This window comes from Tetrao urogallus (genome assembly GCF_951394365.1).
Source record: "Tetrao urogallus genome assembly, chromosome: 5".
NCBI lineage: Eukaryota > Metazoa > Chordata > Aves > Galliformes > Phasianidae > Tetrao > Tetrao urogallus.
In genome coordinates this window covers 14929031-14953691 of record NC_136818.1, presented here as the reverse complement: position 1 = coordinate 14953691, position 24661 = coordinate 14929031, and the positions used below count along the sequence as shown (strand labels likewise).

General features: G+C 46.1%; 1 protein-coding gene across 1 annotated transcript; it reads right to left on the bottom strand.

Annotated features, from left to right (window-relative positions):
* Positions 1-927: 927 nt before the first annotated feature.
* Positions 928-5473, bottom strand: LRRC8C (leucine rich repeat containing 8 VRAC subunit C; the record flags this gene model as incomplete). The annotated part of the gene is made up of 2 exons (XM_079536544.1): positions 928-3198; positions 5336-5473. 2 exons carry the CDS (start codon positions 5471-5473, stop codon positions 928-930), a joined length of 2409 nt encoding a protein of 802 aa, XP_079392670.1.
* Positions 5474-24661: the final 19188 nt, after the last annotated feature.

Genomic DNA, 24661 nt, shown 5'->3' with positions numbered 1-24661 from the left:
GTAAGTGGAAGATGGGTAGAGCATTTTTGAAAATAGTGTTTTATCTCCCTGGGTTGACTTTTTCAACACTGCGAGTTCATTGCACCCCTTCCATTCACGTCAGCAGGAAACGGGCAGCTGAATCCCTCTGCACTGTTCATAAAATCTTCAGCATGAGTCATTTTGGTAGAGACTCCTCTCTGACCTGTGCCCTTACTCCTCCGGCTCTGGAGCGGAAATCGCAGTCAGTGCCTCCTGCTCGGACAGCATGCAAACAGAGACCTAGACTACGCTTTCCAAAAGGCCCTGGAGAAGTTCTGCATATTCCCTCCGACTTATGAAAATACCTCCAGCCCTTGTATGGAAAGAACCGTATCTGCTTGCTTTGACCATCTGAGAAAACAGTGCCATAAATTAAAGGAAGGTCAACCCAGACCTTGTTAGATGTTGAACACCTTCAGCTCCCACAAAAAAAAAAAAGAGGGAATGAGGCATTCAGCACCTGCAGTACTACCTGTTGAAGACCTCATCCTAAGAGATTAACAGTAACCAGGAAGACAATATAATTACCTGTTACAAATTATGCAATTCAAAACATACAGTTTAAATACAATTTCCCTATTGGGATTTACCAAAGAGGAAAAAAAAAAAAACAATCAACAGCAGATAAAACCATTTACTTTTGCTAGTAAAAATTAAGTTACAAACACCCTTGCTGTCAGGGCAAAATAAACTTTAAAATATCTTAAAACAGTGAAAAAATACAAGAAAATTTTATTTTAAAAATATATGTACTCCTTACTCCAAATTTGTTTGTACAGAAAGGACTTTTTGAAAAGGCAAAAAAAAAAAAAAGATAACAAACTAAATGCATATTCAGAGTATGCACTTTCTACAGGGTATTTGGTAGAAGCGTTATTTCTGTAAAACTGAGGAAGAGGAAGCTATTTATTCAGCTTTCATTTGTTCCCTGACATCAGAAGGCAACGTTTCAAACAGAGTGTCCTCTACAGTGAAACCAGTCCGCTTCAGAGACCTACATTCACCAAGTTCTGGTGGGAGAATTTCAAAATGATTGCCTTTAATATCCAAGTGGGAGAGGAATACCAAATTACCAATTTTAGGTGAAAGGACAGACAAATTATTTTTCCCAATTTTCAGAGTCTTAAGTTTTTTGCAAAAGTATAGTTCATCTGGCACACTCTCCACTTTGTTGCAAGTAATAGAAAAGTACTGTAAACTCTGCAGGACTCCTATTTCAGGGGGAATAAAGCGAATGTCATTGTAAGACAAATCCAAATATCTGATTTTGTTGCATAGGAACAGGTGGGATGGAAGAACCTCTATTTTGTTATGGCTGAAGGAAAGCCGTTCGAGACTAGTGAGTTTCTTTATGTGCTCTGGGATGTATGTTATACTGTTGTACCACAGCTTTAGGATTGTCAGTTTTCTCAGATGTTGAAAACTTACTATTTCTTCAATGGATTTGAGGTTGTTTTCCTTTAAATCCAACTCCTGAAGACTGAGAAGGCTAAAGACTGCGTGAGGTATGCGCTCTAAATCACAGTGAACCAGTTCCAGCTGTGTCAAGTTGACCATCTTCTTCAGGTTGTTGAGCATCACTAGCTTAGTGCCGTCGTTATGGATGCACAATTTTTGCAGGTGACTTGAAACATCGACTGCAGATTGTGGGATTTTTGACAAATTACTCTTTATGTAAAGAACTTTAAGGCTTTTAAGTTCCCGAAAAGATTCCAATGTAATGTTTTTGGAAATATCATGACTTAAGGAGCCAATTAAGTAGAGTTCTTCCAGATTTCTGAGGCCATACATCCAGTGCGGAAGTTCTCTGATGTCGTCAAATTTCACACTCAGGATCTTGAGATTCTCCTTCAGAAATGCCAAGGCAGCGCTGTGGATCTTAACAGAACACTGGTGCAGTGACAGCTCCTGGAGATTGTCCAACTGTGCAATGGTTGCTGGTATCATTACGTTATTAATGATTTCAAGTTTTAAAGACTGCAGCTCAGTAATTTCAAACACCGTGTCAGGTAGCCCAGAGAGCATGAAAAGCTGTAGCTCCAAATGGCTATGGGAGTTCATTTGTAGCCTCTGTCTTAGTTTATCTGCAGTCCACTCATTGTTTAAGTTCAGCTGTTTCAGCTTATTTTCACTGACTTCAGACAGAAAGACAGCAAACCTCTTCGAATAGAGAGGGTCATACTGATCTATCATATGAAGCATAAAAGCAAAGTCATTCTTGACATCTGGGATATCATCAATTCCTGTCTCCTGCCGGACATATTCAAAGGAATATTCTTTCAGTGAGCGATAGAACAGCCAGTATAGAGTATAAAGGCATGTGAGGCCATAGATGCTTACAAAGCACAGGTAGCAGTATGACAGTTTAGAGAATAGATGTGCCATTGTGTGATTACAGCAAAAATTCTTGTATCCTGTCATGTCTTCTATATCAACATTACAGACGACTGTAAAATTAACTTCTGAGACAAGTGCTGTGTTGTAAGCAATGATAATAAGGAATTTAATTACCTTCAGTACAGTCTGACGAACATACATGACATAGAGTATGTCCCCCTCCTCAACATGCAGTCTAAATTTCTTCACCTTTTCGAACAGTGCTTTGGCCTGTTCACCTTCTTTCTTGTCCAGTGCCCCATGTGTTCCCTTATCCACAACCAGCTTCTCAGGGATTGATTTTAAAGACTGTGTCTTGACCAAAGTGCCTTCAGTGCTTGGTTGGGTAGTATTAGATTTGTTTATGTTGTTTTTCCTGTTATCTTTCTCTTCAGAGTCTTCTCCTGACACTTCAGATAAGGCCCTTGTTGTCCACGGAGAATCAAAACATTTCCCAAGTATTGAAATGAAGTGTTCAATTTTGGAGCTCGATCCAGGGAATTTGAACCAAAAGTTACTACACAGCATGAAGACCAGCGTGTGTATAAGGACAAGGTAAGGGAAGTACTTGGCATACCAGTGCAGGGCACGTTCGTAGCACACCTGATTAATAAAGCTGTACTGCTGAAGGTCCAAATCAGTCTTCAGTCCTTTCATTTCAACTGTAGCTGGAGGGGTTGATGGCTTGGGTGGAGGAAGAGGGGTTGTATCTGGGATTGTGCTAATTACGACTGAAGTATTAGATTGGTTCTGGCAAGGCTGGACTCGCTTTGGAAGGCATATTATCTTGTCTTGCATGACCTGAAACACACAAAAAGATATCTTTTAAACTGATGTACAAACAATGATGGCAGCATGACTGGGTAACTGCCCCTGGAGTTCCTCCAGCTTCAGGCATTCCACCCCATAGCCTAGCACTTGGTCCCACAGTTTGTGAGATGACTATTACTGTTATCAGTCCCAACAAGATACTTGTTCTATATGCCAAGAACTAGGTCACCCCTTTTCATTGATGGTTAGCTTTCCATTATTTGGATAAGGGGGCACTGAGATAAACCAGGAAAAGGAAAAACATGAGTAATGTTTTCACAAAAGACCAGGGATCTCTTGCACTGCTCTCTGCAGAGACAGATTGTTCTCGCTGGGTATATTCACCCTAGCAAAGTGCAACATGGTATTCATACAGCTTAGGCTTGAAAGCAGTGTGACTGCATCTGTGTGACTTTACACTCAGTGATGTCTATCACATCCAAAATGGCTGACAAAGAGTCAACATGAGCACATCTGTGCTGGGACATTCTTTATCTTCAGTCTTAGTAAGGCCAGGTAGGGATACTTAGAGAGTTGTGTTTTATACATGTGCACATGGGCACTGTTTTATTCAGCGTCTCATATAGAGTTCTTCTATGACACTCCAATGTATATAAAAGTACTTTATATACAACAGAATAAAGTACTTCTGCTCCTGAGTCTGTCTGTAACACAAAAAAGAGCAACTTCCTTAATTTAGGCTGTCCATCCACATTGGCAGTCAGGTGAGACTGCCTTAAGGGACCAATCACCTTTGGTTTAATTTGGGATAAGCCTGAGTTACTTGCCACAGTCCCCAGAGGTCTGAACTTAAAATATGAATCCATGTGACAAACCAAGGAGCCCTGTTATTTGCCCTGAATGATTAACTGGGATCATCCTGAACTAAGAACATGCCTTCTTCTGTATTGTGGATGTACCCTTTGACATGGTGGTTGCTGAAAGCACTATGAATAGAGTATGCAACAAGAGCTTCCAAAACAGATCCTCCTTGACAATCTGCCCTGGTGCAGGGAGACGAGACTACATGTTTCTAACAGTAACTGTCGACACTTCAGAAACTCTTACTGTTAATCTTTGCCTGTAAATGTTATTCTGATATACACCATTACTTACACCCTGGATTCATGCCTCTGGTAATAAGCTGGAATAAGTTTGAAGCGTTTCGTCACAGTGTTCTCCAGTGGGCTTCATCCAATCAAGTAGATATATTTAAAACCAAGAAGCTTTACATCATGTGCTTAAGCAAACACTTTGCTGTTGATGGAAAAAAACAGCACTGTATAGGAGAGGTTTTTAAACATGGACACTGTATGTTCTTCAGTGAAAATATCTGAAATGGTGAATCCAGGTAAAACCACAGTAGATTCCACATTAAATTTGGGACATAATATGTGAAAATCTTATGCCACATACGTGAGCAAAACCTTCCTGAAATAAGAGCTCTATCAGTATGAGAGCTCCATTTCTGAGTCATGGCAAAAACTGAGAGACCCATGTCTGAGCTAGTACTGTAACTGCTTGTGTGGAGTCCATCCCAGACAGTATTTTCCATCTCTCTTCAGCTTTTGGCTCTTAAGCAAAATTTGGCTACAGTGAGTGACAGTAATGTCAATTGTTTACATGTAAGCATGTTCGGAGCTGCTTTGGAATGGAGGAAGCATTATATTAGTTGTGGGTGGCATTAATAAAATAAGCACATCCATTTCAAATCACTTTGAAACATAAAAGCAAAAAGTATTAATGCTTGCCAAATAAAGGAAAAACAGAAATTACAGAATTGCATTTTTTCAAGCTCCTAAGCAAAAATGGGATAATATGTAAGAACTCAATTTGATCATCTGTTTTGTTATGCCAAATTGTGGTGAAAACAGGCATCCAGGCACAAGCCAAACCAACAGTTCTTATCTAAGCTGGCACCACTTCACTGACCCTAGCACAGCTCTACTGATTTGCAGCTGTGGAAAGTCTGGCTGTGCTATTTGATGTTTCTGCCTAAACAGCTTTAATCCTGGGAGCTGCAAATTTTGCTTTGTTTGCTGCAAATTCAAGTGATTAACAACCCATGGCATCACCACTCTCCCAACACTTCTGCAAGAACCGCCCATCCCTGCCCCAGCCGATTTACCTGCAGTGTGCACCCAAACACGCCGATCATCAGCATGGCCACAGAGAGATAGTCTGTGAACACATCCCACCAGGGCTTCAGCACCCTGAACGCCGGCTGCTGCTCTGAGAACTGGCGAAACTCGGTCACGGGAATCATCCTCCTGGAAAAAGAGCAAGGCCAGAGCTCAGCCTCCCACAGCCAGCACTCCCCGTCCACATGAGATAGCAAGAAAGTCCTTCTGCAAGGTTTGAAATCCATCCAGGACGTGATGTGGCAGCAGGTCCCTGGCTGCCTCCGACCTGGTCCTTCTGACACCCATCTCAATGTGTCCCATGGCGGCACTGAGGCCCTGTGTGTGCAGGGAGACAAACTGGTCTCACACAGCCTCCCACCCCCACCAGAGGGTTGACGCGGCCTCTGCGTCCCTCCAGCTCTACACTGGCTGTGATCTCAGATGCCTGGCTACAGCCTTACCCTGTGCTCAGGTTTCACAGGCCCTTTTAGCTATTGTGTTTCGTTCACCTCTGTTGCCATTCATAGTGGTTTCTGAGATGTGCTGGAATATTTGTGCGCATACTCACCGCGGTTTTAAACCTACTATGTTTTGAGTGCAAGTTGCTAGAGCACTTCAGCTAACCAGAACTGTGGGTGCTATGGGCAGATCAAGGGCTTTATCTTCACCTCAGATGTCTGGCTGACGTCACCAACTCTTCTGAAAAATCAGCCACCAGACAAGCATGCACGGGCAGAGACGCTGATACAAAAGCCTACAGCGTGTTGTGTAATGCATCCTTGAGATCAAACCAGCACTGAAACTCCCCAGTAAGTTATGATGGAAAGATAAATCCACATGGGAATGTAACAAAAATACTCCCAAGGACAATTAATGAGAAGTGCCCTTTGACTAATACCGTAAATGCTCACCACAATCACCACCTATCACTGCCACATTTTAAGAGCTCACACTCCTGATTCAGCCGAACAGTGGAACCCACCAACATGGTTCAGGTGCCCAGCTCTCCCAGGGGCGGTCCTCAGGATGCACCATGCAGCATGGCCTCTACGCTTGATAGATTTCATTTGTAGTTTTAGGGGTCTTTGTTGTGCTATAGCATTGCTTTATTTCTTGTAAGTGATGTGTGTGGAATTTAGATGAAGGAGATTCTGGCAGTGCAAACACAAGCTGCTGTGATCCCTTGTTCCCTTCAGCGGTTGCTGCTTGCATAGTGCAGCTCCTCATTAGCACAGCACACACGCTGCTAGCCACCACCATGGTCTAAGCGTGGAGCCGCGTGCACAGCCCACCTACCCAAGTCCACCTACCAGGAGCTCTGCAGTCCCCCAGCAGAACCTCTTTGTCACTTATATTGTCAAAAAAAGGACAAAGCTGCTACTCAACAACGGCATTACTGCTGCACGTAATCGTGGTAAGTAAACTTATCAGCAGTGTCTGGTGACAGGCTACGTTTTTAACTTGAGAAAAAGAGACATTCACAAGAAATGTTAAGTGGAGATCAACATGAAGAAGTAGGATAACTTCTTAAAGATTCTCCAGAGAAATGCTTCTTTTGCTGCAGCAGCAATAAAGAGAAAATGCTGGAAAGGTACACAGGAGCCTGGGCTTGCCAGGACTGCCACAGAGCACAACTTACTTCAGTTCACCCACATTCAAAATGCTACTTAATGGCAAAATACATGGCACCTGAGACATGGAATACGACTTGCATCAAATATCCTTCTAAGCCACCGTAGGAAATGTTGAGTTCTAAACACTGGACTGATTGCTGATTAAAATCAGAATTTACTGTTTTTTCTCTCTTGTATTTCCAACAGCCCTCCATCTCTACAGAAAAGAAAACTGCCCATGAGATAAACCACCCGGTGTTCTGCTACCAGAAGGAAGTCAAAAAGGAATTGCGTCAAAGAGCTGTACTGCCTTGTTCTGCAGTACTGCAGGGAAGAGACAGGTGGACAGCAACATGGTGATCAGTCATTTTTTGGTGATGATCTTTACTTCCAGAAAACAAAGAAGAGTCAATGAAGAAAAATGAATATGTAATAATAAGATAGAATGCTATAATCCAGGAAGATGTGCAAGGAATACCTGATCTCCACTGCAAAGGAAAATTAGGGTCAAATACAGTACCCTGAAGGGACGTGCAAACACTTGAAGATAATAAGCAAATACAGTTACTGCTAGAAGGGATATGGAAAAGAACCAAAAAAAAAAAAAAGCCAAAACCACAAAAAACCCAGTCAGATCCAAACTCTTCACTGATGTAAACAGGAAGAGTTTCCAGCCAAATATCAGATAGTTAGTGCTGCAGAAATCTAACCGGAGACATCAGCTGATGCATGGGCAATGAGCAGAACAGCACGATGACTTGATGTGACCTGAAATGGCTGAGGAGAATAAGTACGTCCGAGTGAGAAAGGAAAGTACTGGACACAAATTAGCCTTAATAAACAAGAGATTAAATCAGAGGATGACTCCAAAACGGCCATCCAGCAGAGCAGCTCCCGAGCAATTGGGTTTCATCAGGGGAAATGCAGGGAGGAGGCAGGGACACACAGCACAGAACGCAAAGGAAATTAACTCATCAGCTGCCTTGTGTGGCAGCACTGGGAGCAGGGTGGGCACAGCAGCAGGAAGGGCCTTGTGCACATGGACTGCAGCCACTGTGCAGGGGCTGGGTGGGCAGGAGCTGATGGGGCAACCCACAGCAAGCCGGAGCTCTCCCTCCCTAGGCTGCCTCAGAGCACCTCGGGAGACACCGCATCATTACACTCACAGAGCCCGTAGCACTCAGGGGTGTGCATCTCTGATATGACCCTGAATAAACGTGCTCTTGGCCCCTCACAGCTTCCGGGCCCCACGCTCTAGCACTGCTAAGTGACTGTTGCTATTTTTAAGCAGATTCTTTTGGAGCAGCTTAACTCGTTTTAGACAGCATACCTCTGAACGGATGCACTCCCACCACCAGCTGAAGGGACTGCGCTGCTGAACACCACGGCAAATGCTGGTGCTGGCTGCAGCCTGCACTCAAAGCTCCAGAGGCACGGCTTCTGTCAGGTATGGTGACTGAAAAAGGCACATATAGTGAAACAGAGAGAACTGAAGTCCCTGCCTTCATTCCATCTCCTTCTGTAGGTCTGCCAGCACCAGCTCAGTACCAAGAGCCCAGTATGACACAGCGTGTTGGCCAAGGACCATTACCTGCTGTCCCCAGGCTGGTGACTGGCCCAACCCTGAAGGGAAAGACACCTCCTGGCAGGCAGCACTCGACATCGCCAGCCCAGCAGACCATGTCCTTGCACAGAGAGGCCCAAAGATGGGCCCACACCGGGCACAGCTGTGCAGCAGAAAGGTGGCAGCATGGCCAGTCACTGCTCTGTACATGGGTGACTGTGGTTTGGAAACGTCATGGTTTCAGGTTTCAGGCTACAGGTGTTTGTCTCAAGAACTCAGGCCCTCTGCTACCTTACTCTTCCAGCAGTTACTTAGCTACATTGCCATGCACTGAAGGAACTTGCCATCATCCATCAGTTGTTTCAGGTTAACATCCACAGCCTTGCACCAGAAACAGGGTCCCTGGGTGCTGGACTGGCAATTAATAGCAAGAATTTATTCGTTCAGTAGGGGGAGGGCACAAATAACAGACCAGAGGGAGAAAGGAGGAGAAGCACTGCGGTAGGAGAGAGGTAAGGTTGCAGAAAAAGTGAAACTTAAAACTGGAAAGCGCAAGAAGTTGGTGAGATCTCTTACGCCAACCAGAAAAGACATTTAAGTTATTCACCACTGGGACACATTTTAGTCCCTCAGAAGGCGAACCACACACCACCGAGCCCTGGAGCCACAGTCTCAAGCCATGGCAGCACTGTGCTGGGTGGAAAGGGCAGGGTGAGACTGAAGAACTTGCAACTGAGACTGTGCAGCCCTGCACATAAGAGACCTATCAACAGGAGAAAGCATTGGGCTGGGCTAACCCAGCTCTCCTTGCTGATTTAAACATACTGCATGTGTTAGAATAAATTATGAAATGCCTTTTGGGAATACAGCTGCAAGTAGGTTTCTGGGCTAGTTCCCATACATGATTTATAGCATATTCATCTTCATTAAAGGAAGAGAGCACACTGCACACTTAACAGAGGCTGCAGCAACTACACGAAGCAAGGAGTTCATGTCAGTGCCTTGCTGAGCCCCCAAATTTGGCTAGCGAGGCACGGGTGAAGCATTTCTTACTGCACTGTAAATAGCTGCCCACAGCTGGCTAATTTTAATTCATAATACTTGGAAACCATGGCTTTGCACATGTCCACTACAAGGGCTAAGCCTCGATTCCAGCATGTGCCCAGAGCTCCCTGCACTGCAGATAAACTTGCCCTGTTTCATCATCTAATTGGGAGGGGTTTCCAGGCTGGAAAACAGACAAGACTAAGAGGGAAATGAAATGTTCAGGGCTGGAATTAGCAACTCCTAAATCCTAAGGGTTTGACACTACACCCTTATCTGAGTTCTCACACACATGGTACGTGCAGTGGAATGGTGTCTGAACTCCCCGACATTTGCTGTTGGCAATTACTTTGCTGTATGTTTGCACTGACCGAAGTGTCCATCATGTGGTCTGATCCCATGTAGCACACAGCAGTATCTCTACTAGCAGCCATTCCCTATATAGGAGGTATTGCAGGAGGCCAGTTTCCCCCACTAGACTCTACAGCTATTGGTGCTTCCTGAAAAATTAAACAAAACCTGTCATTTTTTCTTGTTGGGAAAATGACTTTAAAAGCTGGCTTTTTGGAAACACAGCAGAAAGGCCTTGCACACTGCCACTTCAAATGTGGGCTACCTTGTATTCTGATGATCACAGCGGAAGTTTCCACAAGTAAGAAACACCATCATTTGGCAGAAATCCAAACAAACGATGCTGTTGCTCAAACATAAAGCCCACATTGAGGAACTGGACAGTCATTAAAACCAATCCATTTGCATACAAACAAGTCATTCTTAAAAGACATGTGTTTAAGGTATTGTCAAACAAGCTACTTGAAATTTATCTTCTCGGGGCAGCAAGGAAATGTGTCCAGAAGCATGGACAGGCATGAGTCAGGGCTCCCAGGACTCGGCCAAGGGTTCTCTGCATGGCCCTGCCTCAGGAGCCCGTCTGCAATAGGAAGGTGCCCGCTTCCCTCACCACTTGTGGTGGGGGATAGGAACAAATAGTGCTACGAGGTCATAATACCACTTTTTTCTGATTCTCTGCAAATGATTGAGTTTGAATTGACAGCAAGCCAAAACTCCCCTTCAGAGCCATTGAAGCCAACTTGATGCCGGATGCAACCAGAGCTGCATTCAGACATAGTGCAGGCAGTGACTAAAGCCCAGCCAGCCCACGGGACCCCATGCCAACAGCTGCAGCCTGGTGTCCCTGCAGCCAGCAGTGACCTACCGGCTCTGCCGCAGCGCCCAGAGCCGCTCCCAGCCCTGAGCTCAGAGATGCGAGAGATGAACATAACGAGGAAGTGACTGTAATGAATTGCATGTCAAAGTATATGCTGCAATTTCCACCTACGCATCCAGTAAGTGCCGCCTTGGTGGCGGCATCCCAAACAATAACCTTGTTGTTTGTTTTAATTGAGCCACAGTCCTTTTCCATGCGTTCCACACCAAAAATACTTCCTATTGTCAGCAGCTCTTTGACTTCCACTTAGCTGGGCTGAAGACAAAAAAGTGTCCAGGGCCAGATTTTGCCAGATAAGATCTGCACGAAATCAATAGGAGCTCTATTGTACCATAGCATTCTATGATAGCACTGCATGGAGATTTGGCCTTTCTGAACTATTAGTCCAAATTCAAAGCAAAGTGAACACTACACATTCCATGTCAAAGACTACTGCAGAAGCACCACTCCCCACCTTTCAACTTTAGGAATCATGACCCAAGTTTATCAGAGCTGTCACTCTAGCTGAGGGCTCTCTTTCCAGATCTGCAAAATATTCTTAATGTGACTGCTAACCTTTAACAGCAAAGTCTAGCACAAGCAAGAAACTATTCAGAAAGTGCTATTCTAGTACTGCAGAAATAGGTCCAAATGATCGAGTAAAGCAAAGCAGATCAACCTTGAATCAAAGTTACACCAGCCTATCCAAAACACTTTGATACTCAGATAGATAACAAAGACAGGAACAAAACTGTAGGACAGATAATATTACATGAACTAGTACCAGCCATTGCCAAAGGAATAGTGAGGGACTCCAGGTTAACACAAGCAGTCATCATAAAAAGTGTTCAGCTGATATAATTAAAAATTAATTCCTAATTAGGACAGGAAGCACAAAGGCTCCATTCTGAGTCTAAGCAGCTCAACCAGCTGAAAAGTTAGTTAAAAACTTTTTATGCAGTGATTGAGCCAAAAACATTAAAGAAATGCAGCTTTCGTGATTTGTGAGGCTCCTTCACATAAAGGACCTTTTCTGCTCCTGCTCGCATGCTGCACAAGAGAGCTTTCTAAACTCTGCAACGGTCTCATAAAAAATGAATCCCTGAACGCCCTAATAAACACATGAACATTCTCAGCCTGACACACTGCTGATGTGTTTTCCTGCCCCCAAACCATCTTTTGTGACAAAAATCCCCAACAATGAAAATATAGCTCATAGTCTTATCTGCGATCCTGAAAAAATGAAAAGCCTAACGCATAGAAATTCCAGCACATGAAGTGGATACAATCTACATGCGCTCAGAGATAAGCACGAACAGCTACAGAACCTGAATTTCTACTCATGCAGGAAGGCTTTTAAAGATTATAAACCTCAGAGATTTGGAAAACCAGAGCTATCTGCTAAATTGGTAAGATGTTTTCAGCTCCACATCCAGCCGTGGCTGAAGATGGAAGAGCTCAAAGCTTGCTCCATCAGAAAGGCCATGGCTGTTTCACAGAGCAGGAAGGCTGAGTCCATCAACAGCAAAGTCATTGCATGGCGCTCTGGCCATGTCACAGCAGGTGTGTATCTGTCAGATCACACTGTCATAGGTAAACGATGGCAAGGAGCAAATACTCTTTTTAGTCACATTACATTTTACGAAGATTTTTTCTGACAATATTGCGTGTAAACACCCAGCCTGCTCTATAAGCTTCAGACAGTGCTCTCTGAATACCAAAACTGCTTCCTTACAGCAGCCCCTGCTCCTGAGCCATTGCCACAGGGTGACACAAAGCACGTGTGTCTCAGTACCTTGCCCCACTGCAGGGCAGGGCCAGGCCTGCGCTGTGCTCCGCTGCGTGGCCCAGGGCAAGTGTGCGATCCAAGCTCCCATCTCAGCTCCAGGAGTGAGCAAATGAAATTGGAAGTGTTCTCAGCGGTTCACAGCCTTATTGCTACCTTGCTGGGTTTTAGATTCCAACCCTTACAAAATCAATGATGTGCTGTTGCCAATGAAGGAAGATGCAAGGTCCCGTCTCACTGCTTTCAACAGGGCACCACTTAGTCCAGAATTTGAAGCTGGTAGACAAGGCTGGATGCTGCCTGTCTGGGAGTCAATGGAAAGGTAAAAGTTCACTTCAACAGAGAGAAGTACATCCTGAGCACTGCCCTGTGGAGCAAGCTGTGTCGTACCATCTGTGCCAGCCCAGACCCCAGCTCTCCACTTTGGGAGATGAAAACAGTCAACACAACTTCCACGGTGTCAAAAAACACAGAAAAATCCCATCCCTATCGAAGCTCAGGACTCTCCACACGATGCCGTTATAAGTCCTGCTCTGCACCAGCTGAGCCCCTCAAGTGAGGCTCTGACTCAGGAAGCTGAGCCAGGGGCTGCTGGGCCCCATGCAGCTCCGCTGCTTCACCCACAGGGCCGGGAGGTGACAACGCAGCCCTATGCCACAGCCAGCAGCTACAGGCAGGTGAGGTGGCACAGCCACATCTGCATGAGGTGAAGCACACCTCCCATTATGCCCAGATGCACCGTCTCTGGAGTTTGCACCACACCAGTCACACACAATCCCTGAGCACATTACTTGGAGGTGAGACAGGAGTTTCTGGTATTCTAAACATGTGAAATCCAACACTTCTCAACATTCTGATAAATCATTTTGGAGGGAAAATGGCTTCTTTGCTTTACTACATGAGGTTTTTTGGGGAAGTATTTGGGGACTCTTCTCTTTTTTTCTGAGTGTAGAATGTTTCCTCTTCAGGCACTTCCACACCCCTTCCCTGCCTCACACAGCACCCTGGCAGCCCGGAGGAGACTTCCCTCTGGGTTTTCCCAAAGGGAGAAAAAAACCTGTACAATTAAACTCAAGCTCCTGACGTTGTGAATTGTTTGGAGTACCATCAGAGATTTTCTGCTTCCTGCAGCATTGAAAGAGTTGGGCTGGGAAATGAATAGCGGCCACTTGAATCAGTGCAAGCGGAGGTCAGCAAACAATTGCGGGAATTGCTCCTTGGCTTACGCTGTCACGGGGCCACACCGTGCTGCCGCTTGGGCACAGGGCTGGTACGACATCGCTCCCGTGGCAGCATCTCTGGGCAGGCAGTGGAACTGTTGGGAGCAGCCGGCAGGCACCAAAATCCAGCTCCAGGCAGAGCCCAGCACCACAGCACAGAGCTCCAGAGAGGAGTTCAAGAACCTCCAGTGCTTCTCTTCACTGGCATCAGCACCAGCCACGTCCAGAGCTGGACATGTAGTCGCTTATAGGCTTTCCACCCTTTTAAAAACTTATTCCAAAGGTAAATAATAATTAAAAAAAAAAAAAAAAGAAAAAGAGATGGAACGCTATATTACTTTAAAACCATCAATGGGGCCTGTTAGCATCCAGACTGGAAGAAAACAGCATCATGGCTGCCACACATTTTAGCAAACTCAGAGTGCAACGAGAAAGGAAATGATTCAGAAACCACAGGTGCTTTGCACCGCAGGCTGGGCACAGCGAGGGCCTGGAGCCCAGGCCGGCTGGACGAGGAACCGCTCACACCGCGCTCAGCCCCCGACCCACAGTGCGGCCACACGGGGTTTCCGGGGAAGGACAGGCCGGGGAGAGCGCTGCCCTGCGGCCACTGCCCGCGCCAGAAGGAAAAGCAAAAGCAGCTCTGAAACATCGCGGGGTGGGAGGAAGCACGGCCGCTCATCGGGATCGGGCAGGCATTCCTGCCTCATCTCCCACGCCGCGCCTTTTCCCTACCACCACCTCGCAGAGCGCCTTTCTGCCTCTCCAGGGTTACTTTACAGCATCATCAGCCCTACTGAGCTCCATGGGAGCAAATGCAGACACGTGCGTGCTCACACACGGCCGCTCACGAACACTACATCTTTCTTTAAAGGCAGTACTTACTCCTGAAGTAAAAAATGAAAAAAAGCAATCCACAACTCACACGCTTAGCACCGGCAGTAAAATCCTTCACCTTTAAACACCTCCATCCTAACGCAACTGCAGCAGATGCATTCGGCAGCTTTCTATCACCCCCGTTTCTCTGGGCCAACCGCTCTGAGCAGCACCGAGCAGCACCGAGCAGCACCTCCCGCCCCGCTCTCCATCCAGGCCGGGCCAGCCCCGCGCTCCCGGCACCGCGCACACAGGGAGCCCGGAGGCTCGGCACGACACGGCACGGCGGGCTGAGCGTTCCGGGCTCTCCGCGGCGCGGGGGTTGCGGGAATAAAGCAACACGAGCTCCGCGGCACCGCGCCTGGCTCTTTGCCGGGCACCCCGCGGCCGCCCGACCGTCGGGGCCCCGCCCGACCGGGGCAGCCCCTCTGGGAGAGAAGCGGGGCCACCGCGGGGCCCCGCTCCCGGCGGTACCTCGCCGCGGGCTTCCCGCTGCCGCCCCTCCGCAGCGCCGGGCCCCGCGCGGCCCCGTGCCCGAGCCCCGTCCTACCTGCTGCGCGTTCGGCGGGCTCACGGGCGGCGGCCGAGCAGCGGCGCGATCATGCCGCGGAGCGGAGCGGGGCCGAGCGCGGCGGGCAGGGCCGGGCCGGGAGGGGCCGGGAGGGGCGGGGAGGCCGCCGGCAACCGCGCTCCGCCCCCCCGCTGCCGCCGCCGGGCCACGTCTCTCGCCTGACGCAGGCGGCGGGGCCGGGGGCGCGGGCCGAGAGGTCTCTGCTGACGGAGGAGCTCCGGGCGCTCCGCCCCGCGGGCCGAGCCGGGGGCCGCTGCCCGTAACGGCAGCCGAGGCCTCGGGGACCGCGGCATCGCCGCCGGGAGCTGCCGCGGGTGGGGGACGTCCTTTTCCTGAAGCGCGATGCGGCGAGCGGACTGCGGAGAGAGGGCTGCGCCGCGGCTGGCATCGCCTTAACCGCAGGAAAGAGCCTCGGAGAGCGACAATTGGAAACACAAACTTCCAGCCTAGCGATTCAGAACGCGCAGACCGAAAAGCGCTGCTGAAAGGAGAAGCGTGCTCTAAGGGACATCTGTCCAACGTTTCCAAGGAAGATTTACATCTCCGGCGGAACTGAGACGGGACGGAGCGCGCCGAGGGGAGGCACTCGTTCTCTGTGGCCGCCCCCGGCCTTGGAGACAGCCCGCGTGATCCCCGAGGGACGGCACATCTATGTAAACACGGAGAAGCACAAATACATAAACCCCGTAGGGGGGAGTTAATGGAAACAAACAGGACGTGAGGCCCCGCAGCTGCCCGCCCGCACAGCGCTCCCTGGGCCGGGATGGGGAGCGCAGCGCTGGGGGCTTCTCCTGCTTCGTGTGCCTCCGTCCCTTCGCCGGCTGCTGGGGCTGCGGACCGGGCACAGGGCGCTGTTCGGGAGCGCGGATCCGCCGGGCGGCACAGCAGCTGTCGCTTCGCGCGTCGCCCGCCCCAAGCACGGAGCCACCTGGCTCGGCCGGGCCTCCCTCCCGTCGCGTTGTTTGCGGGGACCTCGAGGCCGCAGCAGGCCGAGCGCTGAGCGACCGCTGGCGCAGTTCCGTCCCTACGGAGCCGCCAGCCTGAAAGATTCCTGCAGCGTTTCACCAGTACACGGTGTCACGGTTACCCCCACACGTAAGGGGGATGTGGCAGAAGATTAAAACGGGACAAACGAGCAAGGTTTCCATCTGGGTTTCGTTTCTGAGCTAAAGAAGCCGTTACCATGACTGCAGCATTCATTTTATTAGTTTCTTTCCATTACTCCTAACTTCTGGCAGCAGCTTAGAGAATCCCTCCCTGGTCTGGATGGTTTCTTCTCTCTGCTCACCCTGCCGTCATCGCTGAGCTCATTTAATCTTTCCTCATCAGTCAGTCCCTCCTGTTCCCTTAATCACACTGCTGCCTTTCCTTCAGCTCCCTCGCAGTTGCTCATTTATATGATGGTGGCATGGTAGGTAGTAATTCTGCCATTGTTAACTTTTCCTGTTGCGGACTTTGGGGTTATTTTTGTTCGGAGTAGCTGCTGTGTGGTGAGGGCTGTGCAAAACCCCAGCACCTCACAGGAAAAGCAGTGTGCCCAGCTAACGATGCCCAGAGGACAGAGGCTCAGGGCAGCGCTGCTCTGTGGGCTGCTGGTGGGAGGAAACCCACAACTCACATCTGAAATTAAACACACAACTGCAGCTCCAAGAACTTAATCAGAAGCATGGTACAAAAAAAAAAAAAAAAATAACTTATTTGAAAAATTGCCAGAGGTGTTATTGCTTGCTAGCATGTGCTGCCTTGCGGTATTTACGCTACAGCAAGACAGCTGCAGCACTGCTTTGTTAGCAGCAGGGGACACTGGGCAGCCAGAACTCACCCACCCAAGGGCCAACTCCTTGCTGGGACCTAGGGTCGAGATGCACAGTCCTGAAGCCATTGCTTAGCACCAGCACAGCATCTACCAGAATACAACCCCAAATCTTTAAATCCTACTCAAAGACTCACTCTGCTTAAGAGCCTTGGGTCCCAAGAGCAGCCCTGAAACTGGGAGCAAGGGGACATTGCTGCTTGGAGCCTGGCAGCACCATTCCTGAAGCTGAGCTGGGCAAGAAAACCACAGCTTGAATGCAAGAGCTTGACTGTTCTTGGAAACAGACGCACAATGGAAATGCTTTCCTCAGTCATCTCCTCCCAGCAACTGTTGAAAACAGCATAATCTGCTAACACAGAAAAGCTAAATTGCTTTCAGACGAAGTACTGAGAAACTACTTCTGTGACTTGATTTAACTCATGTCTGAACTGCGTACTCTGATAGCTCCAGCACTTCTCAGATGCTTGAAGTTTCTGTCACAGCTCATCTTTTCCCTGGTTTACATTTCTCCAGATTTACATTTTAACCCCTTGTCACAGCAGTGTTTTTCAAACATGACTTTGGATATAGCAGATGTTTAAACAATAGCAGCATGCTGAGAATACTTTTAAAATGACTTGCATGGATGCTATGGGTTGAATCAAGATAGGAGAAGCAAAGCTTCAGAACAAGGTGAAGATTAAGCTGTCATTTCCTAATCCCGCAACATTTTTTATGTATTAAAAACTGCTTTAATCAGAAGGTAAACAATGAAATCATTTTTCATCTCCTGAGCTCTTTTGTCGCTCTCAAGTAAAGAGGAGCCACGTTCCGTACTTCTGATTACAATGAAAACAGTACCATTACACCAGGGAAGAATTTGGTCTGACTAGTTCTCTGTGGAATAGCTATTGACAGCACTCCTCACGTACCTTGTATTGTTGAGAAAACAGAGAGCTAACGTTTCGCCAAAAGACACAGGGCTAACTCCCTCTTCCTGACCTCTGGCTGAACTGGAGCTCCTGGATGTGAGTGACGCTTTCCCTCTGTATCCCTTCTGATGGCTGGGCTTCCTTCAGCAGTGTGCCTGCAGGCCTAACCAGCGAGCTGCACCACTACACGCAGACCTGACTGCAGCTCCCAGCTGTGCACTCCACAGGACATGACGTCTTGTCATCCAGTTTTAGATGCGAGGCACTCCGTGGGGGTGGCTCATACAAGGCAGGAGTGATGGAACTCAGCAACCAGAGCTCGCAGCAAGCACTTTATGTGATTGCTAAACACCGCTTTCCAAATAACAGTTTATTACGACCAGTGCATCTTCTTTGGTGTGACTGAACAAACAAGCAACAGTATGGACATCTATGGGAGGATTTCAAAGACGACGCAGCTCCACGCTTGCAGCCCTCACACTGCTGCCTCCTAGCCCCCCCAGCTCTGCCGCCTCTGAGGTTCTCTGCTGAACGGCCATGCTTGGTCTTGCACACAGGCCTTTTCTCCTGCATGGGCATTACCTCTTACCCTCAGTCCAGCACCGGGATGGCTTAATCTAAGTGATGGTTTTTTTCTTACACTTAGTTTTCCCAGCACTCCTCTACCCCTCACACAGGCATGGCTGTGGTGCTCAGAGCCAGCTGAACTAATGCATAGAACCCATACATTAACACGAAGCAGCTCTACTCTGAGGGGAGTGTCTGTTTGTCAGAGCAGTGAAGTACCCTGACTGGTAACGTGGTTATGAAGCTGTATGAGACTGAATCACTGCTTACATGGCTTGCTCGCCGGGTTACATCATGGTAAGAGATAACAGACTCAGCTGTGGTCCACTTTGCATCATGCTTGGTTGTTTCAGAAGATCCCAGTTTTTTCTTGTCATTACATCTCAGCTTGCAGTTTCTTCTACTCTTACACCAATAAATTCCACTGGGAAATTACTCTTTTCTCCACTCTCTTTCAACAGTTATTTGCAGATCATTTACTGCTAGCAAAACTGCGTCAATAAATCAAATGAAAAACAAGCAGCTCATTCTCAGTGAAAATATCTTTTTACACATCAAGTAAGTGTTTGTAAAACAGGCCCCTAACTTTCATTATATTTTAAAAGTGATCTGAAAATTAAAAAAAAAGTTTGTTAATTATCTGGAATTTTCAATTTCCTATTCTGCACAGGAACCTAAGCAATCAGACACATGGTATGCTCATTAGCCAGGAAAGGATCAGGATTAGAATAGGTCCTCAAAATTAGAAAGTACTAAAATACAGCAGTGATCTTGGCTGCCTAAACTTAAAATAAAATGTTTTGTGTTAATTGCTGGAACAGATCAACATTGAGAAATACCAAACCACTGAATGACTCTGAAACGTGGTGCCTGGCAGGAGAGAGGAGGACAGGACCCTCATGGATAGGGTATGAGCTACCAATTTACCTGCAAAGATAATTATCTGATACAATCATAGTTGATAAGGAACAAAAAGCTAAGTGTTGTTTGGTAGCACCTCTGGGATCTCAGAAGCTCTAAGAGCTGTGGGACTCTTGATGCAGAAGTGTTTCATCAGATGAAAGTAATCGTGTTTTGAATTTGTAGTACTAAGCATCACTGAGATATTACACACTAAAATTATGATCTCGTCTGATTTCCACACCCAGTGTGAAACTACAGCTTGCAAGGCATCCTGTTGCAAGAGGAAATACAGCAGAAGGAAAATCTTCACATCATCCTAGCTTAGTGCTACTATCATTCTTCAAATCAGTACTGTAATGACAGAAAACAGGTCCCAACTTTCTCCTTAGCATCATTAGACTAAACTCTTGCACCTGATGAACAGACATTTTACGCTTACACGTGTGTGACACAGGTCCAGATCAACACTACTTCCAGCAGGGGAAGTCAGCATACATCCTGTGCTGTGCTTCATATGAAACTTCATCATCTGACATTTGCTTATGTGGAATGCCTCTGAGCCCATTGCCATTATTGATGTTCAGACTTGCCCATGGTTAAAAGATTCTTTCAGTCACATGTATTAGCCTTGCACTTTATTACAAATCAATTTGATTCCAACTCTGGGAAGAAAAATGCCAAAAATATAAGTTTAAGTTCACAATTTCAGCTCTGGCTACTTCATACTAATTTAGCAGGGAAGCAATCCAAAAGACAGCATACTTCACTGATGCAGCACTTCTTTGCTGCAAAAGCCCCAATGGACAGAGTCCCTGAAGAAGCTGTGAGCAGTGTTAGGAAACTTGTAACAGCCTCTTGAGGTATGCAGGTATCACAGAGTGAGGTTGGAAGGAACCTTTGGAGATCATCTGCTTCCAACTTGACTAAAGCAGGTTCCTTAGAGTAAGTTACACAGGAAGGTAAGCAGGTGGGTTTTGAATATTTCCAGATATTAAAAAAAGAAAAAAAAAAAAAAAAGGAAGAGCCTGGCCCCATCTACTTGACTACCATCTTTTAGATATTTATAAGCATTGATCGAATCTATCCCCTCGGTCTTCTCTCCTCCAGGCTGAACAGACTCAGGTCTCAGCCTTTCCCCACATCAGAGATGCTCCAGGACCCTCGTTATCTTTGTGGCCCTTCACTGGACTACCTCCAGCAGTTCCCTGTTTTTCTTGAACTGAGGAACCCAGAACTGGACACAGTACACCAGATATGGTCTCACCATGGCAGAGCAGAGGGGAGGATCACTTCCTTTGACTTCCTGGCCATGCACTTTTAGTACACTCCAGGATACCATTGGCCTTCTTGACCATAAGCTTGCCATAAGCGTGAATCTATATGAACAACTATCACACAAAGGTATTTGAAGACTATATGTATCTGTACATACATACTTTCTATGAGGAGCCTGCCTGTAGCTGCGATGAGAGAGAGAATTTTGCCTTATACCACAAACCTAAGGAGATGGAAATCCAAGCTGTTGGGTGGTATGTGGTAAGGTGATCTTTTGATCAGCAAAAGGCTAAAGATGCATTTTCACTGGAGACCTTTAATAGCCAGCAGGCTATGCAGTAGACAACTTCCCCTTTAGACTGGGTAGTGACAATTTTAGAGTTCAAACCATGCATTTTTCTATGCATGACTTCATCTGCTGCATGGCATTTTTAGAGCACACTATGCGACAAACCTTCCAGGAATCCCAAACACAAATGGAAGCTCCACTGAATTATTTTAAACACCATCAGTGAGGCCACACAACTGTGTGGAATGTGGTGAATTTCCAGGAATAGGATTGTTTCCCGGAGATTGTGTAAAATACAAGCAGAACAAGGGAACAAAGGTGATGCCGATGGTCTCTGCGCTACTAGGCTATTTTAGTTTGTGAAAAGAAGAATGAAGAAAGCAGACCAGGCTAACAGGAAGCCTATATATCAAAACTCTGAAACAAAACAGTACTAATTATCTCAGCATAAGATGTAATCTGCCCATGATTTTATCTTGTGAAATCAAATTCATTTTTAGCTTGATTTCAGCACTAACGAAGGTGTTAAGAGCTCTTTGCTCGTGCTTCCATCTAATAATAATAATAAAGGAATGTCTTGATGGCCATTAGGTATAAGGGCAGAGGCAAATATCCCATCTAAACAAGTAAACTCTGCAGTTTTGCGTGAAAAGAACAGTGCATCTGGGAATTCAAAAGCAATAGGAAATATCTCCATTTAGGCTAATTAAGAAATCAATTCTGCTGCCTTGATTCATGTCAACTAAACATGTCTAAGATACAAGACAAGCAGGGTGTTTTCAAAATGAAGTACCATACAGAATGGTCTCTGGATATAATGAATGCAAACATCCCAGTAGAGCCCTTCATTCAGGTAACCTCTACTACAACGTACCAGAGGAGGAAAAATGACATTTAAATAAGGTCAATCTGAAAGGTTTGAAATGTAGTAATTTCCAATTACTACAGCTAGAAATATTTGCTTCTCAGCTTTACCTAGTACAGCTCGGGTCCTAAAAGTTACTATTATGTAAAGATTGCAACTCCTAATAAGGTATGAGATATCAAATCCAGGTGACACCATGGCTACTGCACAGTGCTTGCATACTTCCAACTTTTGTTGGTCTGTCTTCTCACCATATAAGAAAGTGTTTCTATTTCTTTTGGTTGTTTACTTTTTGGTCTAGCACAGAGAGACAGGAATATAAAAACCCACTTTTAAGTGCAAGGATATTCAACTAGATACAGTCAGCTTTATCAAGGCTTAAATAGCAAACAAGACATGATAGTTACTTTCCACATCTATGTACTGCAAAGAACAGCACATGTCTATACCGCTCACCCCCCTATTGCTACCAACAGGGCTAAAAACCAAACTATCATCTGGGTGATGCACCCAGAGCCATGTTCATACATCATCAGAAAGGGTGCTGGTTATGCCAAAGTTGTGCTATGGGCAACACTACAATTTGCAGTACAGGTAGAGAGGATGCCAGTGCTTTGGCTTCTGCACATGTATATGCACATGTAGTCTGCACAGCTGCAGAAATATCTGCAGACATAGGAGGGGGTGGAGAGCACTGTACCATCAGTTTGTGTCAGCTCAAACTATTAATAGAATTTCAGCTTAGCCCTGCAAAGCACTGTATGCCAGAAAACATCTCTTGCCTAGACTCACATTTGGAAAAAGCAGAGCTGTCAGTCTATCAAGGGAGATGCATTAGAAAATGGGAACCAAACTTTTGTCCCCCAGACCTATATTTTGCCATCACATCCACAGCACCTCTCTGGTGTGAACTTCCATCTCCTCACTGCAGAGCAAGGCACCATTGTGCAGAGATCCTGAACTAGACCAGAGCAGGGATGCAGAGTTGCCTGGCACAGTCCAGAGGACAAGCTTGTAGCCCAGAAGCTGCACAGCAGCGTTAGCTACAGAGAGAGCAGCTCAGTCAGAACAGGGCAGCCTGCATTCCTTCTCCTGACATGTCCCTTGACCTCAGTTAGAATAACTCCTACAGGAAAAATGTAAAGTACCATTTCTAGTTGTTTTTTTTCCCCCAGTATAAGAAATACAAGTATATTAGTGGCTTAAGTTCTATACATTTGAAAGGAACACCATGATTTTATGAAAAAACAGAAACACAGGAAATTATGAGTAACTCTCAAAAAAAAAAAAACAACAACCAAACAACAGCAACATCAGTGAAAGCAATGCCTAAGCAAGGCCTTGACAATTACACCCAGGCAATCTTATTCTGTGTGTTTTTAGGTAGGTAGGACAAGCTCCTCTTCTTCACTTTCAGTGTTCCTCTTAAGACCTACTAGGTAAAGCCAAAAGCTGCAAATAGATTTTATATAGGTGCACACTTGAAACGCTGATTCATGCTCTCTTGCAGAATTCGTTAAAGTGGGGTGGATGATTCAGTGCAGAGGATACCGCATTCAGAACACACACAGTTTCTGCAGATTTTTTGAATGAAGACTGTTTACATCATATTCCCACAGGATATCAGATAAAGAATGAGTATTAAAAGAACACGATGAGTAACTTAAACACTTAATGCTCTGGTGAATTTCAAGCAAGTTTTACAAAAACAAATCTCAGATAAACTGATTTCATTTGAATTGCAAGAAAATAGGCAACTGGCTACATCGGGGACAAAGATCCTGCAAGTGTGCTATCCAAAAGAAAGCCTTCAGGATGAGAACACAGTATCAAATCTGTAAGAGGGAGGTCACTTTTAAATACTCTAGCAATGAGGAAATCTTCGGGGACACTGATCTGTAGCTTTGGCTTGTTTCGTTCAACTTCCTGTTAAGTGATGCAGTGCTGGACTCTTCACTGTTTCAATTTTCTCAACTTCATCTGGTTATGGAACTGTTTTTTTTCCAGAGAGTTAAGGAGTCTGTATGCCTATCCAAGTTAGAAACTCTAAAATGTATCTCAAAGAAAGAATGTAAAGATAACACCTTCTGCATCAGAGAAATCCGTGGGATTTCCAGGAGTTCTTATGATGCTAATAAAGCATGCACTGTACAGATGGGAATCCCTGGCTACGCATATTAGATGGACAATCACACAATCTGACATATTAACAGCCCCAGAATAAAGGCTTTTTTCACTGTTCTACCCTGTCAGTTCTGTCACTGTTCCAAAGCACTCACCAGAAGTAACCTCAGGCTCAACTAGCAAAAACCTTCAGCTGTTTTTTTTTAATCCCTTCTTCCTGATATCTTTTAAAAGCCTACACTGAGAGAAACTACTGACTCCGGTCTTTTCTTCTTCTCTTAACCTTGAATAATGGCAGTGTCAGCAGCATTTCATCATGAACACCAAATATTTAGAAGCATGATACAAGCAAGAGATTGTCCTTTAATTACGTGAGACTTAGTTCTCTACTAGAAGATGATAATGTTGACCTCTAGTGACTAGTCTGGGGATACCTGGTGGCACAGTTACAGTGAAACGTTTGTGAATAGATAGACAAAAATCTCACTGCAGCTGGCACATAAGAATAGTTGCCTTCCTCATGCACACAACTGTACATACCCACAATGGAACAGAAACCCCCAACTAAAATAATGACCCCAGCAAGGCTGCTGTACAGTCTACATTATACACATGCCAAGGTATTTAAATACAGGACAGTGCTGCACAGATTGGAAAGAACTGGACAAAGTCAGTCAGTCAAGGAAGACATCTTTCCTGA